Consider the following 19,272-nt stretch of genomic DNA (forward strand, 5'->3'; position numbering starts at 1 on the left):
ACGTTCCAAGTAAACTCCTAGTGTCGACCGTTCGATGATCAGTGGGGAACGCTTCCGTAGGTTTCACCTGAGCATTTTCAACCTAGGGAACGTTCAAACGAACTCCTAGTGTCGATCGTTCCCTGCTCGATGAAGAACGCTTCCGTAGGTGTCACCTGAGCATTTTCGTCCTAGGGAATGTTCCAAACGAACTCCTAGTGTCGATCGTTCGGTGCTCGGTGAAAAACACTTTCGTAGCTCTCATCTTAGCATTTTCGACTTATGAAACGTTCTAAACGAACTCCTAGTGTCGACCGTTTGGTGCTCATTGAGGAACGCTTTCGTAGCTCTCACCTTAACATTTTCGACTTAGGGAACATTCCAAGTGAACGCCTAGAGTTTACCGCTTGATGAGGAACGTTTTCGTAACTTTCACCTGATTCTATTCGACTTAGGGAAGTGCGGACTCCCTAAGACCACATACACGGCTTTTCTTAAACCTGCAATAACCCTTGCGCACTACTTGCAATAAAGAGTGTGGTTGGACTTGGGGGACTTGTGTATTGTATGGGTACCCGTTAGGCTAATGGACCGAACGGACAAACGGTTTTCTGCCTTTTTGCAAAGCCTAAGGGGACATGCCAATGGGTGAATCATCATGACCCTTGGAAACTTAGGTAAATTCTCTTATCGATCGGGGGAGCTTGGCAAGCCCTATGCAATATTTAAGATTTTGCTAGGTCTTGGGGGGCTTATGTTATTATGGACTTAAGGCCGATCGATCGGTTAAGATGATATGCTGGTTTGAAAGGACCGAACGGTCAACATGCAGGAAGAAGCCTCTAAGCCGCTTGGTCTAAACAGTAGTTATGCGCAGTTAAAGCGCAATCAATACGGTAACGGCTACTAATGGATGGTTAAGGCAGATATTAAATTACCATTAAGAGGTAAATTAATTTGTCAAATTCCTTTAAACTCTATAAATAAGGTTTTAATTTCGAGGTAAACTCACCTTTTACTCATTTTTAAATTACTAAAGACCTCTAGAGAAAGATTCTGACTTAAGCGTCAGAGTGTATTCTGTAGGTCACCCCTCGCGCAGGGCAAGAGGAAGGACAAACGTTCAGCACACGTGAGAGAGTTAGCCACAATGATTAGTCTAAATTGAAGAGTTAGCCGCAATGATCAATCATACGCTTCAGTTATTCAATTAGACGAGAAGAGAGAAAGAAATCTTAGAGAGAATTCTAGAAAAGTAGTTTATAGAGAGATTGTATGCTTTAAAATAATAAAACTTATTCATAAAAAAAACTATTTATATAAAAATCTTTTAATATTGAAATAATAAAATCTCACTATTTTAAAATCACTGTCATTTTTTAAATATCATTTTCTAAGAGTTTACTTTAGAAAATAAATAAATCATTCATTCTAAATATTAAATCACAATTTTAAAAAAAAATTAGATTATAACTTGTTACTTAGGAGAAAAAATAACTAATGAGACAAAAAGGTAGAAAGTGAATAGAATGTCATAAACATGGGTCAATTTTCTCCAAAATTAAAAAAAAAAATTAGTTTGTTTGTGTTTTGGGTTGGATTAAGAGTTATGTGAATGCTTTTATGTTTTATGTATAGATTATTGAGTCATTCATCATTTGTATGAATCATATTCTTAGTAGATTGGATTTATTTTTGTTCCGTACTAAAATTTGTAAATTTTTTTAACTTAACCCAATTCAAACATGTGAATTTGACTGGTTCAAGATTTTAACTCATTTTAACAATTTTGGGTAGACTAAAATTCATCTTCCAATTAATTCTGTTTTAAATATTTTAGTTATCATTTCTTGATTAAAAAAATGTATATTATATATATGATTTATTTAAGATATAAAGTAATTTTAATATTTTGATTGGAGATATACTAATATTTGAATGAATTTTTGAAGGATTTAATATTGTGTAAGATGCAAAGACGGTTAGAAAAAAAAAGAGAGGGAAATGAGTTTTTTCTTTTTTCTTTTCTTCTAAATTTGGTGTTTTAAACCGTCTAAATTTCAATTTTTTCCAATACTTTTACATGTTATAATATTAGTCTATCTTGATATTTGTTAATCAATCCAATTCCAACATATCATCATGTATCAATTGAAAGAGACGGAAAGAGAAAGCACCATAACACTTATAAATATCTTCTATCGTTTTAATTTATACCATTAAACTAAATAAATCATTTAAAAACAGAGTCAAATCATTGAGCAAAACATAATTTGTTAAGCAAATTAAATTAGAAAGTTGTTTTGCTGAAAATTGGATATTGATAATCCAATCCAAGTGCATCAAAATCTACTGAGCAATCAAGTCTAGAATTACTGTAGCTTCCTTCTTAAGATATACATATATATAAGTAAATCTTTTTAAAAAAACTAATTTTAGGACACAAAAATTATTTTGCTTATTTTAATATTTATAAATATATATATTTTATATACACCTATTAAATATTTTTTTTATTTCATCAAATTTTATAAATCTATAACTTTTATTCTTTTGTGTATATTAAATGTTGATGACTGTTTTATGTGTCTGTAATAACTTGCTCGGTGGATTGTATACTGTACTTTTACACGTTTTGACAGCACTTCAGATTTTTATTTCATGTGACTGTCCAAAATACATCATTGAAGTTTTTAGGGTTTTTACTTCCTTTATTCATCATTAGACAATGTTCCGAGTCAAATCACGTCAGAATATTAAATGATGTATTTGTTGAACAGAATATTAAATGATTGTCTTTAATTTTTAAGATATCAGATTTGGAATATCTTATGATGTCTTTGTAGACATAGACAAATAATTCGTTTCTTCTAAAAGTATACACTATTTTTTATGATAACATAGACTATTTTTCAAATGGGACATGGTTATTTCTCAAGTAAGATTTGAAAGAAATTCTTAGAGAACGGATGAAACTGCACGAGCTCCTTACTAACACTTAAATGAAAAAAACAATGAGATGGATATCTTATAAAAGTTTTTTTAGTATTAATTTGCTCAATAAAATTGTTAAAACCATTCATGTTTTAGAAGTCCAAGTTAAAGATTAATTTTAAATTGCAAACTTAATTTCATTATCTTTTAAAATATCAACGGTGACCATATTAAATTTTTTTAGTAAATTTTATATTTGAAATCAATGAATATGAATTCAATGAGTTGATAATTACGCATTAAATAAAAAATAGGATGATGATTAATAATGAAACCTCACAGGTGCTTCATGAATCATGAGAGATATTTTCTTTAATACATTCCCTTTATCATGTCATGTCCAATGATTACATTTTGCGTTGTGATTGAACTCTGAAATTGGTTTGATTTAATTTAAGAATTATATGATCGGCGATTATTTCACATCTTGTATTCAATAATGTTTTACTACAGTTCCATTCTTACCAGGAAGAGTGGAAAAATATGATATTTTCACGGGATTATAAGAAATTATTATCGAATATACTTGTAACTTTCATTTTTTTTATATAAATTCCCTACATGTTTTTTTTTTTTAAATATATGAGAATATTATGGTCAAATTTAATGTAGCACTCTTTAAATATAGTGAAGAATAAAATATAAGGGAAGGATATAAGTGAAAATAAATAATAAATTTCATTGATGAAGATATGCGACAACAAAACAGAAAAGAGACTCTTATTTTCTCTAACAAGAAAATAGTAATACTATGAGCCGAATGGAAATAAGTAGCTCAAAACTAACTTGGGCTTTCTTTGTAGCAGCAAAATCATAAAACTTTTGTTTGTGGAAGGAAACAAAATTCAGCAATTGGCATTCTCAGCCAAATTGGCATTCTCAGCCAAATTGGCATTCTCAACCAAATTGGCAATTTCTGACTCCATCTTGGAATCCTTGTCTGTCTGACCATGTTCATCTTCCACTGATGTCTTGGAAACTTTCTCATCGTCATCTGTTACTGTCTGAAGTTTGGAATTTTCCCAATCCTCACAAACAGTGACTCTGTTCATTGCTTCCCATGTCTGAACAAGTCTATCTGGCCCTGGCTGCCACACAATGTCACCATTTCTTCTCTTCAAGATGATCTTGTACTGGAATTTTCCAGCAGGTACGGCCTGATTGCATGAAATGCGACAAGGAAATAATACTCAGCACACAACAGTTTCCATATTTTGAAAATATTATAACAATTTTAACAATAAGACTCACCATCTCTGCTGTCCAAACATGCCCTTCTGACCAGGCCATTGGTATGGCTTTTGCAGGGTTCCATGAGCCAAACATTGGTTCACTACCAACTACTAGAAATTGCTCCCCAAATTTGCAGTTGCGATGCATCTGAAATTTGACATTGATAATCTTTCCTTCTTCCTCTGCATCACAGAAATTGACATTTTTCTAGAGACTTAGACAGAATATATATATTCATAGAAAGATACTACATGATGTTTTGCTAAGAGTTATAACTCACTCGGTTGTTCTTCTGGAGTTTGGACCACCAAACTGTCCAAATCCACCTGCATCATCTCATGCAAACCAAGATTAAATTTCATAAACCACCTCTAGTTTCATTATTTAACAATGAGATCAGTTTCTTTTCTTTTTTAATTCATAAAAGTTTGATTTCGTTACAAATATCTCCAAATAAGAGAAAGAAGTTGTAAGTTTGATCCGATGGAGAATTTTTACAAACACATGCAAGGCCAAAACCAATATCCATCATCAAACAATTAAAACAAAGGAAGGAAAGCAAAAGTATATGAAAAAGAAAGGACCATGGTTTTGGATGGCACTGCATGAAGTGGGAGAAGACCCTTGTTTTGAACAAGTCTTGGGAAGCCAAAGTTGCAGGCTTTGTTGTCATTGGTGGTGAAGAAAAAATTGGGTGTGTTGGAAGCATTAGGAACAGAGTTAGGAAGATGGATTCCTAGAATGGGCTTAGAGCAAGAGGTGTTGAGAGCCATCTGAGTTATGTTTGGTCTGAAAATAAACAATGTATATTCCTTTGTAGTGAACAGCTGTGATAGTGGTTGTGTTATTGAAAGTGTAAGTGGGATTCGTTTTATAGTGGTGGAGTTAGAGTAGTTTGTGGCACTTGAAACTAAGCATCATGCTAAAAATAAAACAGATGTAAAAATTGACGTATTCCTTTTGCTTTTTATTCCACGTGAGTGGCTACACTCAACTCTCGGAGCTTTTTTTGCCTTAGCAACTCTTTCTCACTTTCTTCGCCTCTGTCTCGTGCTGAATGGTTCTGTATGCTCATCAAAACCCTTGAAGATCGAATCTCAACTTTGAATTCATTCATCAAAACCTGCTTCATCTTTTTGTCTTTTCTTTTTGTTAGTTACTGTGTCCCCTCCCTATATTCTTTTAACAAAAACATAAAACTTATAATTTTTAAAAATATTATTAATAATTGCATTAATTATTACAAAATTATTCTAATAATATCTTACAAATAATTACATAAGCCTATAACATAAACAGTCCACATTCATATTTCTTTGTATAATATGTTTTCACATATTTTAATCTTTGTGATTATAAATGTAGTTTAGCATTCTCATTTAATTTTTATTACTATTTTCTTTTTTACTTTTTTTTGTTCTCCATGTTCACAAGTCCTATGTTAGCCAACCGGCCAATGTTTACCCTCATTTCACATTATTTTTATAATAAAAAATAAAAAATAATGTATATATATATATATATATATATATATATATATATAATATTAATAAACAATCATCTCTAGAAAAAATATTTTATAATTTTATGTATTTTGATTTGTTTCTAAATTGATTTTTATCGTAACAATAATCATATATTTCAATTCTATAATATATAATAAATTATTATTTTAGTTTTTATATGGAACTATTACTTTCTTAAATTTAAAATTTTCGTATCAATTCAAAATATAATATAAAGTTTGAATTATATTATTAATCAATTTAATCCATAATATACATTTTCAAAAATTAATTTAAATATTTATTAATTTTTAAAATAAATAAATAATTACGTTTTTTAATGTGTGCCTCAAAATCATTTTAATCATCATTAATTAATTTAATGTATTTTCAATACATTTATTATTACAGAATAATAATTTGTATTTAAAATATTAAGTTATTTGTTCTATACTATTTTTTTTATTCTTATTTTATCTATTTATAATTCTAATCACTTGATCATTTAAAAAATTAGCAAAAAATAACTAAAGTATTAATTATCTTTTATATTATTTCTTTTATTTTTTATGATTTCTAATTACTTGGTTTATCATTAAATAAACTAAATTTAAAAGAATATATTTCACATTTACTTTTAATAATAATATTACTAAAAAATACTATTTACTTATTAACAATATGAAATTCTTATAATGTCACATTATTTTGTTGCACCAATCTAGCGTTCTGTTGCTACATGGCTTTCAATACAACCTTTATCATTCTCATCATTTTTGGTGCATTAGGATTAGTGGGTGAGGGAGGATGAGGCATAAGTGTCATCTTCTACTTACACAAAGAGAAAAGTCATCAGTCCAACTCAAAGAAACAAGGATAACCACTAGACATACTATGAGCACACAAGCAGAAGCATAGTACACCCCTAACCTACAAAATTCCTAAGGAAAGAACTGCTTTGATACCATTAATGTAACATCCCAAAAATATAGCATAAAACTATATCAAAGAGTCGTCAGAGATATGATACTATAGAACAATTGTAAACTGGAATATAAAGTGGAACTTATAGTCATCCAAAAACAATTATAAATGTCAAACTTTATACGCATATTGGATAAACCAAAACTATGCACCAATATTAATCTAAAGCTAACTACACTGCAACATCTTCATCACCCAGAGCTTGCTCTACTGATAGCTCATCTCCCTTTGCTCACACCCACCGGATGATCATTGCAAATTAAAGAACACACCCACATACAAAAACAAGCACAAACAGAAGGGTAAGCTAGATATAAAAATATTCATACACTAATATAACAGACACCATGCTCAATTCATGCATATGGAATAACCAACTTCAAACATCCTAAACATATTATGACTTAGACTTGACTGTCCGGACTTAAAATGATTACCGAGCTATGGCGGGTTGTGCAGTTGTGGTGGCCTCTAGTGCTTTGCAAAGCCATTGCCAACGGGTTTCACCCTACCACACTCACAAGGTTAGTCTGTTTCGGGCCTTGAGGCATACTGGAAGCCCCCAAGACTAAGACCTACTGCTACTCCTCACCACATGTGTCAATCCTCTCTACGTGAGAATGAAATACCATTGGAGTTCAGGATAAGCCCCAAGACTGAGCTCCCTACAATAATTCTAAACATACTTGAATCTCACCGAGAGATTCCACTTTGAAACTTACTTTCACCACTTAGAAACCATACTTTGAATCACAACTCATAACTTCGATACTCATATAACTCATACACATTCATAATTGAATCAAGACATAACACAAACCAAATTAGGGAACAAAGAAAGCAAAAAAAACTATAACCTGGACTAGTCGCTCAGCGAACCCACGCCCTAAGCGACCCCAGCTTCTCTCGCATAGTGACCCAACTCACTATGCGAATATATAGACAATACATCCACACTCCAAACTACTTGCTTAGCGACCTAGGTCGTTGAGCGAATTAAACTACCAGTGATATCAGACCCCAACCTCTCGCTTAGCGTCCCAACTCGCTATGCGAAAGTTCACACAGTGGTCTAGACCCCCCAAACACTAGTTGACCGCACTCGTTCGCTATTCGAATAAAACTCACAGTGCTCCCACACCTCAACCAGTCGCTCAACGCACCTTTTCGCTGTGCGAATCATCAAACAGTGAGCCAGCCTCCACTACCACTCGTTGAGCGACTGCACTTGCTTAGCGAGTCTGCATAATCTGCAGCACCAAATCTATAGAATTACGCAACCTACACCAAGTTTACCAATTCCAACTATTTTTCCAACTTCTAGCCCTCCTAGATTGTGTTATGGACTTAATTAGACTTGAATAAGTGTTTCTAAACCTTACTAACATCAAGCTAAAGTGTTTCCTGACTACATTCCACTCCAAAATCTACATAACTTCAAGTTATGAACTCAATTTGCATTCTACCACTTTTATTACTATTTTGAGCAACTTAGGGACTCAAACAAGTCTCATTTGACTTATTAAAGCTCTCGTAACAGTCCAATTGAGCAACAAATCCCAAATTCACATTTTCATTATTCCACTTCCTCAAAACTAACATTAAAACAGGACAATTTACCTATACTCTTAAACACTCAATCTTATCACAAATTTCACACATTTCATGCATTCAATTACAACCAAAACATCATTCCACACAGTTTATCATCACAGTTCATAATTTCATACTCAAAACAATCAAATTGCACATTTTCCATCTACCCTAGAATCATGAATTCAGCTCAACTAATTCAAGAGTCATACACTAACAAACATGCACAAGCAATTACTAATTAAAGCATATTCTAGCTTCCCTTACCTTAGTGAAATTCTGCACAGCTCTAAAAGAAACCCCGACTGATGCTTACACCGCAAGGAAAACTCTAGAAATACCTATAAATCACCGATTGGTGATAGGAAACAACCCTTAGAACCTAAATTGAGTCAAGAATTGAAGAAAAGGAACTCTTGATCCATGCAAATAAAACTCTTTCGCAAGATCAAGAACTCTAAAGGCTAAGAAAAAGGGTTTATCACTTACTCGCTCGATTCAACGAATTGATTGGTCCAATTGGTAGCCCTCGACGCAAGGATTGCCTAAACACTTTCTGATCGTTGAACAAATGATTGAAGAGTGAGAAAGGTTAGATAGAAGTGAGAGAAAGAGAAGAGAATAGTGTTTTAGAGAGATAAAAATATTTTAGATAATGAACCGAACTTTAGAAATTCTATTTATATTATAGGATTATATTATAATAAAATACTCGGTCTGAATATTTTAATACTCCTATCTACTCTAATACTCTATTTTCTAGGTTCTTACAAATTTAATGTATTTTCAATACATTTATTATTACAGAATAATTTATATTTAAAATATTAAGGCATTTGTTCTATACTATTTTTTTAATTCTTATTTTATCTGTTTATTGTAAGAATCTAAAAAATAGAGTATTATAGTAGATAGGTGTATTAAAATAATGAGACTGGGTATTTTATTTTAAAATAATCGTATAATATAAATAGAAATTTCTAAAGCTCGTCTCATTATCTAAATATCTTCTATCTCTCTAAAATATTGTTCTCTTTCCTTTCTCTCACATCTCTCTAAGTTTTCTTATGATTGGATCATCTGTTTGACGATCAGGAGGTACCTAGACAATCACATCTATTTGACCGATCAATTGATCGAATCGAGCGGGTAAGCGATTAACTCCTTTCTTTAGCGTTTAGGGTTCTTGATCCTGTGAAGAAATTCTGTTTCCATGGATCGAGAGTCCCTCTTCTTCTATTCTTGACTCAATTTAAGTTCTAAGGTTCATCTTCTATCATCATTTGGTGATTTGTAGGTGTTTTTAGAAGTTTCTTGCAGTACACGTCACGGTCGGGGTGTTTGCTTGAGCAGTGCAAGTTTGCTAAAGGTAAGGGAAGCTAGTGAACTACTTTTAATAGAAATATATGGTGTGAAATGGTTTATGATGATTAAAATTCTTGAGTTAGAAAATGTGGTTTTGTGTTAATAATCATTTGAGTAATTGGATAAAATGTATACTGTGTATGTTAATGGATGTTGTTAATGAGTGAAATCTGTTGTATGTATGTTTGTGATGTTGGAATTGATGTTGATGAATTTAAACTATATAGATGGGGCTGTTAAAGGTAGAGAACATCTTGAGTATGCAGACTCGTTGAGCGAGTGAAGTCGCTCAACGAGTGGTTGTGGAGGCTGACTCACTGTTTGATGATTCACACAACGAGAAGGTGCGTTGAGCGATTGGTTGAGGTTTGGGAGCACTAAGAGTTTTATTTGAATAGCGAATGGGTGCGCTTAGCGAGTGTTTAGGGGGTTTGGACCACTGTTTGAACTCTCGCATAGTGAGTTGGGGCGCTAAGCGAGAGGTTGGAGTCTGGTACCACTGGTATTTTAATTCGCTTAGCGAGTTGGGCCCACTAGTGCAAAAACAACGTATAACGTTACGCGTTTAACGTCGAACCACTAAATAGCCAACGCTTAAAATGACCGGTGACATTTTTGTAAATAAATGCAATTATTAAACGTCGTTTACAATTGTAATTCGACGTAAAAGGATATAAAACGTCGAATGTCCTAGCGTTAAATGTTAAAAGGTTAGTGAATTCAATAAAAATTTGAGCGGGAGATTGAAAATTCATTCACTTTATCTTAGCGCGCCAGACCCTCTTCTCTTCTCAAACTTTTCTCGAACGAAGTTTGACGACCATAACATGTAATTTTTCTTTCATTTGATACAAATGCATGTTAGTTAACTACTTTATGTATGATTTTCGTTTGTTTTAACCGATTAATTTCGTGTTCTTGTCCTTCATAGATGCATTCTGCTTTCTCTCTCACGGGTGACGACACTTTATTCTGATGAACCCACCTTTTGAAGGTTAGTTTTCATTTTCGTTTTGAAGAACTTATTTGTTGAACTTGTTTGTTGTTTTTTTAACTTGTTTATGGTTGTTGTTTGGTTGAACTTGTTTGTCATTGTTGTTTGGTTGAACTTGTTTGTTGTAGTTTGATTGAACTTGTTTGTTGTTGGTTTTTGTTGTTTAGTGTTGATCAAAGTTCATGCTTTATAAAATATCAAAAACATGAAATTTGTTATTTTTCTGCTTTTCAGATCTCGTAGAGTTGTTAAAAAGATCTAAATTAATTAAAAAAATAAAAAAAATTGATTAACATCGAATATTGACAAAATTCGATGTTAAGTTAACGTCGTATATTGACAAAATTCGACGTTAATTTAACGTCGAATTGTTTAAAATTTGACGTCAATTTAACGTCGAATTTTTTGAAATTTGACGTCAATTTAACGTCTTCCGATATGACGTCGTTCACGAATATGCGTTAAAAGCCCAAAATATTCGATGTTGTACGCGATTTTTGTACTAGTGGTCGCTGAGCGAGTGGCTTGGAGGTTGGGGGTACTGTCAAGGGATTCGCATAACAAGCTGAGTCGCTAAGCGAAAGAAGTCTATGGTCGCTCAACGAGTGTGTGCGTTGAGCGACTAGTCCATGTGTTAATTTCCTCTTTATTTCCTTATTCTAGTTTGATTTAAATGAAGTTTGGGTTCATTGTGAAGTATGTATGAATGTGTAATAAGGTATATGATTGATCATGTCATGAGTTATGTTTCAAAATGAAAGTATGATTTCAAAGTGGTGAAAGTAAGTTCCAAAGTGAATCCTCTTGGTAAGGTTCAAGTATGTTTAGAATGAATGTAGGAGCTCAGTCTTGGGGGTTATCCTGAAACTCCAATGTCTTTCATTCTCAAGTAGAGAGGATTGATCCATGTCGTGAGGAGTAGCAGGAAGTGTTAGTCTTGGAGGCTTCCAGTATGCTCCAAGGCCCGAAACAAACTAAGCTTGTGAGTGTGGTATGGTGAAAAACATTAGCAATGACTTTGCAAAGCAGTAGAAGCCACCACGAGTGCACAACCCGCTAGCTCAATAATCATTCTAACTCCAGACGGTCATATTTCATTTTGGTGTCATGTGTAAAGTGTGTTGTGTTGGAGAATTGTATGTAATATAGATGATAAATGTATTGATTGTTCTTTTATTTAAGCTAGCTTACCCTGTTGTGTGTGCTTGTGTTTTGTATGTGTTGGTGTCCTTTCCTTTGCAATGATCATCCTATGGGTGTGAACAGAAGGAAATGAAGTGTTTCTGGAGCAGGTTTTGGATGATGGCAACGCGACATCATAGTTTAGTTAGAATGGAATTATATATAGTTTTGTATTAGATAGATTGTATATAAAATTTAAATTTTATGATTATTTTAGATAACTGTAAATTTTATGGTTATTTTAGAATAACTGTTCTGTTTTATATATATATATATATATATATAGACTCTTTATATAGTTTTATACTATAATATTAGGATGTCAAATCGTTTTATCATTTAAAAAATTAGTAAAGAATAACTAAAGTATTAATTATCTTTTATACTATTTCTTTTATTTTAATTTTATTTTTTATGATTTCTAATTACTTGGTTTGTCATTAAATAAAACTAAATTTAAAAAAATATATTTCACTTTTACTTTTTATAATAGTATTACTTAAAAAATAGTATGTACTTATTAACAATATGAACTTCTTATACTGTCATACAAAAAATTCTCTCCATTTATTTTTTTTCATAATAAACTTAAATCATGATATCCATTCTCAAAAGTATTTTTAGAATTATTTAATTTTAGAATAAATAAATAATTACTTCTTTTAATATGTGTCTTTAAATATTTCAATCATAATTAAAATTTTTTATCTAATGTATTTTTAACATACTTATTATTAAATAATAATTTATATTTAAAATATTTTTTTTTCTATGCTATTTTTTTCATTTTCAATTTTATATTTTCATATCATTTAATAAATTATTAATAATTATCTTATATTTAAAGTATTAATTTTTTTTCTTACTATTTTTTTATTTTTTATTTTATCCTTTTATAATTTTTAATTACATTTTCATGTAATAACAATAAATTTAGAAAAAATATATTTTAGTTTTATATCTTAAAATAATATTATTTAAAAGATAATATTTTTTTCATTTTTAATTCTATTTTTGTAATTTCTAATTACTTGATCATTTAATAAAATAAAATTTAGAAAAATATATTTTACTTTTATTTGTTAAAATAATATCATTTAAATAATAGTATATATTTATTGATAATATAAATATTTTACACTATAATATAAAATAAATTGTAATGTAATAATTTTGTCTTAAACAAATTACATTTATCTTTCTTATTTTAATTTATAATATAAATAGTTTGTTATTGAATACTTTTCATATTTTTAGTACATACATAAAATTTAACATAAAGTTTTAAATTATACTTGTAACAAAATAAATTGAAATATTATATTTAATATTTTACTATTTTTAATTTGAAGATATAGAATATAAGATTTTAGCATCATCTAAACAAAAAAATAAAATCTAACGAACTAATGTACTAAAATATATACTAATATATTTATATTGTTATGATTGAGTCTACAAATATATATTGGATAAATATTAAACGAGTTTAACAACACACTAAATAAATATAGTAAAAATCATTATATGAGTATGACAATATACAATTAGATAAATTTGTACATGCATTAATTAAATTTGTAACAAAATCTTGTATAACTCCCTCCTTTCCATGGAAAACCTGCTCGTTCTTCTTGCACACAATAAACTTGAAGTGTTTGGCGTCCTCCACAACTCTAACCAAGGCTATCTTTCCAACAAATTTCTTCAAAGAGTACCTTGTATTGAAACATGACACATACTCCCCAACTTCATGAGAAGCCTTAACGTACTTTGGAAAAGGCGACATTGGCACACAAGACTCATCCCACTCCCCCGTAGCATCCACGTCAATCATGACTACTTCTCCCATATTGTCTCGAGTGACGACATTATTTCCATTTAGATTAGCCACTTCGTCTCCTAACTCCATGTCCCTCTCGATTGATCCAAAAATGGAAGAGCCGATTACGATATTGATAATGACGATGCACCATCGGAATATCCTTGGCCTCCCTTCTGTCATACTCCTTGGATGAACACAAGAGAATGATACACATTATTACCTTAGAGAGAGATTTAGACCATCGGTTTTCACAAAAGGTTGAGAGTAATGGTGAAAATGACATTCAACCCCACTTTTATTTATAGCCAAAATGGGTACCCCAACGAACTACCCTTACCCGTCGAATCAAGAAGGATCTAACAATCCACATCTTACAACCCTTCGTTTCCCGGGATACACGAATACCAACGTCCCACGTGTGCCCTTCCTAGTGATTGTAGCTTCCCTTCAACTATCACATCTTTGCAAATCATGGCCAACGGTTACACCGCTCAGTAGATCAATCGAAAAGACGATTAAAACTCTCACGATGTGCCCAACATTTTTTTTTGCAAAAAATTGCTTTACACATCACGATATGCTCGTGCTTGGAGGTATGTGATGACTGTCCGGTTAACCTTGGATTGAGCATCATCTAGTCAGGAACATCATGAAGACCACTCAAGAGATCGAGCGACTCTACCATACTGAACAACACCCTTAAACAATAATTAGCCATGATGGAGATTAGTTTACAAACTAACTTATCTATAAACTAATTTTAATTTAATAAAACATGCATTAACCGCTCCTAGTGACAGATGTAAGCAAAAGTGACAGTAATTAGGGTGACAACATGACGAGAAGTTGAAGAAATGAGAGTTGAAGAAGATTTTGTAGAGATTGGGAAAAGGTTACTAAAGAAGCTAAAGCATGGAACAATTCTGTGTTTAGCATGCTCAACTAATTCTGCATATCCAGAAAGACTTCAGAAACAAGGTGTTCTCAATGGGACAGATTCTTATGCCATAGTAACTAACACCAGGGACAACAGTGACTCTTCCAAAGTGTGACTAACACTTCATAGGTTAGCACAATCTACAAATTACTTATTCTTTTAACCACTTTTCTACCTTGTGAGACAAAAGGATGTAACCTCCGAAGATGTTCTGTCTCCATGTTCATAAGTCCCACATTGGCCAAAACATAGACCAACCAAGTCTTTATAAATGTTCTGACAAGGAAATCAGCTCGCCGAGTTGGGTAACGTCAACTTGTCACTCAAGTGAGGGCATCATAGTGGTGGGATAATACTCTGATTTAGCTGGGTTGGGCTTTGATAGCAAAGTGCTGGCCTGCCCACTCCAAGTTGAGAGCTGGCCCACGGGATCTGAGCGAAGGCGTAGGTCTCTTGGGTCCTAGAGTGGAGGGCACCGCGTGAGGCTGGTTTCACAGAGCAGCGAAAACCTCCCTCTCCTGACAGTGGAGGGATAACAGGCTGCTGCAGTCACAGTCACTGTCCTGTGTGCCCAGCTGTCCTGTGTGCCCAGTGAACCTAGTTCTTAGACCACCACTACAATTGTCTGGACCTGTATACGGTGTTTTTCCTTATTTATGATTTTAAAGGTTTAATCCTTTCTCCATTTGTTAAGGAAAGAATTGAAATAAGCTTTGTAATCACATTTTTAACATTTTAGTAAATTAACCTGTCAAGTTACTCTTAAATTGTATATGCTTTAATGATTGATTTTGCCTACTGAAAATAGTTTCCCTTATTGCAACCTTGGTTGCGATGCCTTACAATTATCAGAAATTGACATTCATCAACGAAGCTCTTAGAGGCCCCTCTCTGTTGAAGGTTTAATACTCTAACTGCAACACTTGATTCATCACCTGAGAAATTCCTATGTATATACAGAACCAAAATTCCCGAGCCAATCACCGTATCCTAGGAGAACCCACCACCAGTGCCCTTGATAATTTCTGAGTAAGAAATTTCCAATTCCAATCCCTTTCAGTAGATGATGTAGGAGTTTTCTTTTTTTATCTTTTAACTATGGGGAACAATTCAAGTGAACACAATAGAATTAATGGTAATACAAATTATCTTTGAGAATTTAAAATGGCAACAAATAAGCTAAAATGTTCATTTGGGAATATTGAATACTTAAAAGTTAGCTTATATTGCATTTGCATGGCTACATAAGAATTTATAATAAAATCTTGCAATTTTAGATATCATTATCTTATCCTTTTTTCCTTCGCTTAGATGCTGTTCATATGACACTATGCTTTATCTGTATAAACGTTCCTGATAGTATGCAGTTTGTTGATGACCACAGTGATTGGCATTCGTTCATCAGGTGCATTTGCAGAGCACGACATTCCAATTTGCATCAGAGACACAAAGCAATCCTCAATCAAACCTTTAGCCATTCCTTCAATCTCGTTCTTCCTCCTTATAGCTTTCTCTTCACACTCAGACTCTTCACTTTCCTCATCAAAGTCTTGTTCACAGACTAATGAAGGATCAACGATATCCATGACATTGTTAGATAGAGCCATTGCTACAAACTGCTGAATTCCCGTGCCACCTTCAAATGCTTCATCTGTCGGCCTTTTTCCAGTGAAAATTTCCAGTAACAGTATCCCATAGCTGTATATATCTCCAAGTGTGGAAGGCTTCCCACCCATACCATATTCTGCATGTGAGCTATTTGTTGGTCATTCTTAATCAATGTAATATAATTACAGTTTAGCACTTAGAATTTTGTATAACACACCTGGAGGGATGTAGCCAATAGAACCCCTTAGGTTAGCTGATATAACTGGTTGTGTGGATAACTTGCTTGATTCTTCATACAGAAATGTAGCTAATCCAAAGTCACCAAGACGGGCAACCATATCATTGTCAAGAAGCACGTTACTTGGCTTTATGTCACAATGAACAATTGGAGTTTCACAGAAGTGGTGGAGGTATTCCAGTGCACATGAAACATCAATTGCTATGTTCAGTCTTTGAGTGAATGTCAATGTCTTTTTCTGAAATTGCAAATTTCTTATAGGATGCAACCAGTCTTCTAGACTTCCATTAGGCATGTACTCAAACACTAGAGCTTTGAAGTCATTGCCTTGATGATCAACTCCTGAGATCGCAGTTATGATCTTGAGTAGGTTACGATGCCTTACACTTCTCAGAACATGGCATTCATCAATGAAACTCTCAGGTGCTCCTTTCTGTTGAAGGTTTAATACTTTAACTGCGACACTTGATTTATCACCTGAGAGAGTTCCTTTATATACAGAACCAAAACTTCCCGAACCAATCAGGTTATCCAGGGAGAACCCACCAGTGCACTTGTTAATTTCTGAGTAAGAAATTTCAAATTCCAAACCCGTTTCAGTAGTTGATGTAGGAATTTTCTTCTTTGATCTTTTTACTATGGGGAACAATATAAGAAAACACGATAGAATTAACAGTAATACAAGTGCACATGCTATAGGGATAACCACCTTAGGAGCAAGGAGTCTTCTTGCCATAGAAGCTTTCCTGACAGTGCATGGAGGGAAATTTAGTTCTGGAATACCCCCACATAGCTTGCTGTTGCCATACAATGAAAGGGATGTAGCATTTTTGAATATTCCATTCTTCGGTATTTCACCTTCAAAATTATTGTATGAAAGATTTAAATGCTTGAGCTCAGTGAACTGCCCAAGAAACTCGGGAATCTTGCCAGACAAGTTGTTTCGTGAAAGATCTATGTCAAGTAAACCTCTCAAATTCTTTAAAGTTTGAGGAATGTTTCCATCAAAAGAATTTCCCTCCAAATGCAGCTTTTCCAAGCTAATGCATCTGCCAAGAGAAGATGGAATGACTCCAGAAAAGTTGTTCTCAGACAACACCAACTCTCCAAGGTTTTGTAGCTTACTCACTTCAGATGGAAGAGTCCCTGACAAAGCATTATGAGATACATCTAAATAAATTGCTAGTGAAGAAAGGCCAATAACTTCAGGTGGTATGGTGCCACTGAGCTTGTTGCTATAAAGGCTGAGTACCAATAAATTTTGGCAGTTTCCAAGACTAGAAGGGATGCTTCCCTCGAAGTTGTTCTCCTCCAGAAAAATTTTCGTTAATACAGACAAATTTCCCAAGGAGGATGGGATTCTACCTGAAAATTTGTTGACATTCAGATACAATTCTCTCAGATTTTTCAGCCTACCCAATGTATGAGGAAGACTCCCAGTTAGATGGTTTCCTTCCAAACTTATGAGGGCCAGGTTAGCAAGATTGCCAATTCCAACTGGTATATTTCCATGTATTCCGTCGCCAATTCCAGGTATATTTCCAAGGGCAAATGTGTGCATTTGGCTTGAGAAATTAGCAATTGATTTAGGCAATACTCCACCAAAATTATTTACTCCTAGACGTAAAACTTGTAGACCTGTGCAGTTGACCAAAGAATCAAGAAAGCTAAGATCATCTGTTTTCCCAGTTCCCAGTCTGTTGTGTTCAAAGCTAAGTCTAGTTAACCTGTTCAAGACCCCTAAGTTCTTTGGCAGTGTTCCAGTGAGACCATTCACGGAGAAGTCAAGAATCTCTAGTTTTGATGCGTTCAACAATGATGCAGGGACAGAACCTGTAAGATTGTTGACCGCACCAGCAAATACTTGAATGTTTGGAAGAGTAAACCCAACATCGGCCGGTAAGTTCCCATGAAGTTGGTTTTGAGTAAAAGTGAAATAGTATAAGGAAGATTTGTTATAGATTGAAGAAGGAACTGATCCAGACAAGTAATTCCCATATAGCACAAGATATGTCAAGCTTGATAAAAGGCCTACCTCTTGTGGTATGCTTCCGATCAAGTTGTTTAATCCAAAGCTAATGCGAGACAAAGAAGAAAGGTTTCCAATCCAAGTTGGGATTACTCCTGTAAGATTATTTCCTCCTACACCTAGTACTTCTAGTTTTGTGCAGTGACTTAGATTACTTGGAATACTCCCACCAAAGTTATTTAAGCTGAGGTTTAGATGTTCCAGATAGAGTAAATGACCCACCTCTTGAGGAATTTCACCATGGAAGCTATTGTTTAACAAGTTGAGTGCGTTGAGGAATGTGAGGTTTCCTATGAATGGTGTGAGAGTGCCTCCTAGTCTCAGTTGCTCAAGGCTAAGGTCCATGACCCTTCCATTGGAGATGTTGCATGTGATTCCTATCCAATTGCAGTGATGGAGGGAGTCATTCCAAGAACTCATAATGTTGAATGGATCTGCTACTACCCTATTCTTGAAGTCAAGTAAAGCTTGCAAATCAGTTTCATTTCCTGCACGAGTTGCAGCAATTGCTGATTCCTTCATTAAGATCATCCATACTAGAAGATATCTATTCAGGATTTGTGACAACAGGTTTCTAGAGCTTGCACAAGGATGATTCATATTTTAAGTGCAAAATTTTGATGCTAACTCTGAAATGATACAGGTTATGTTTTAAGGTGATGATGCTACTAAAAAAAGTAATTGAGATTGCCAATTGCATCAATAAGGTAAGAGATGGTCCATTTCCATTTAAGTCAAAAGTATTCTTATGCACTTTCACATTTATTTTCTGTTGAAAACAATCTCCACACACTAATTTATGATTC

The 19,272-nt window shown here is 33.4% G+C and overlaps 2 protein-coding genes across 2 annotated transcripts; both read right to left on the minus strand.

Moving 5' to 3' along the window:
• Window positions 1-3,632: 3,632 nt before the first annotated feature.
• Window positions 3,633-5,265, minus strand: LOC108328543 (ribonuclease E/G-like protein, chloroplastic). Its single transcript, XM_017562422.2, has 4 exons — window positions 4,791-5,265; window positions 4,487-4,532; window positions 4,225-4,388; window positions 3,633-4,130 (listed from the first exon to the last, which is right to left on the minus strand). The coding sequence occupies exons 1-4, from the start codon at window positions 4,977-4,979 to the stop codon at window positions 3,819-3,821; spliced, it is 711 nt and encodes a 236-aa protein (XP_017417911.1). The 5' UTR covers window positions 4,980-5,265; the 3' UTR covers window positions 3,633-3,818.
• A 9,885-nt stretch (window positions 5,266-15,150) lies between these two features.
• LOC108328279 (probable LRR receptor-like serine/threonine-protein kinase At3g47570) lies at window positions 15,151-19,182 on the minus strand. The gene is made up of 2 exons (XM_017562114.2): window positions 16,417-19,182; window positions 15,151-16,335 (listed from the first exon to the last, which is right to left on the minus strand). The coding sequence occupies exons 1-2, from the start codon at window positions 19,064-19,066 to the stop codon at window positions 15,920-15,922; spliced, it is 3,066 nt and encodes a 1,021-aa protein (XP_017417603.2). The 5' UTR covers window positions 19,067-19,182; the 3' UTR covers window positions 15,151-15,919.
• Between the last annotated feature and the right edge of the window lie 90 nt (window positions 19,183-19,272).

The sequence above is a fragment of the Vigna angularis genome, chromosome 2 (assembly GCF_016808095.1).
Source record: "Vigna angularis cultivar LongXiaoDou No.4 chromosome 2, ASM1680809v1, whole genome shotgun sequence".
Lineage (NCBI taxonomy): Eukaryota > Viridiplantae > Streptophyta > Magnoliopsida > Fabales > Fabaceae > Vigna > Vigna angularis.

Excerpts from the sequence above, each read along its gene's own strand:
- LOC108328543 (XM_017562422.2), bottom strand. The coding sequence starts at position 4,979 with ATGGCTCTCAACACCTCTTGCTCTAAGCCCATTCTAGGAATCCATCTT. Across the intron at positions 4,389-4,486 it reads AACTCCAGAAGAACAACCGA|AGGAAGAAGGAAAGATTATC; the intron begins GTGAGTTATAAC and ends TCTGTGATGCAG. Across the intron at positions 4,131-4,224 it reads ATGTTTGGACAGCAGAGATG|GCCGTACCTGCTGGAAAATT; the intron begins GTGAGTCTTATT and ends TCATGCAATCAG.
- LOC108328279 (XM_017562114.2), bottom strand. The coding sequence starts at position 19,066 with ATGAATCATCCTTGTGCAAGCTCTAGAAACCTGTTGTCACAAATCCTG. Across the intron at positions 16,336-16,416 it reads TATTGGCTACATCCCTCCAG|AATATGGTATGGGTGGGAAG; the intron begins GTGTGTTATACA and ends GCTCACATGCAG.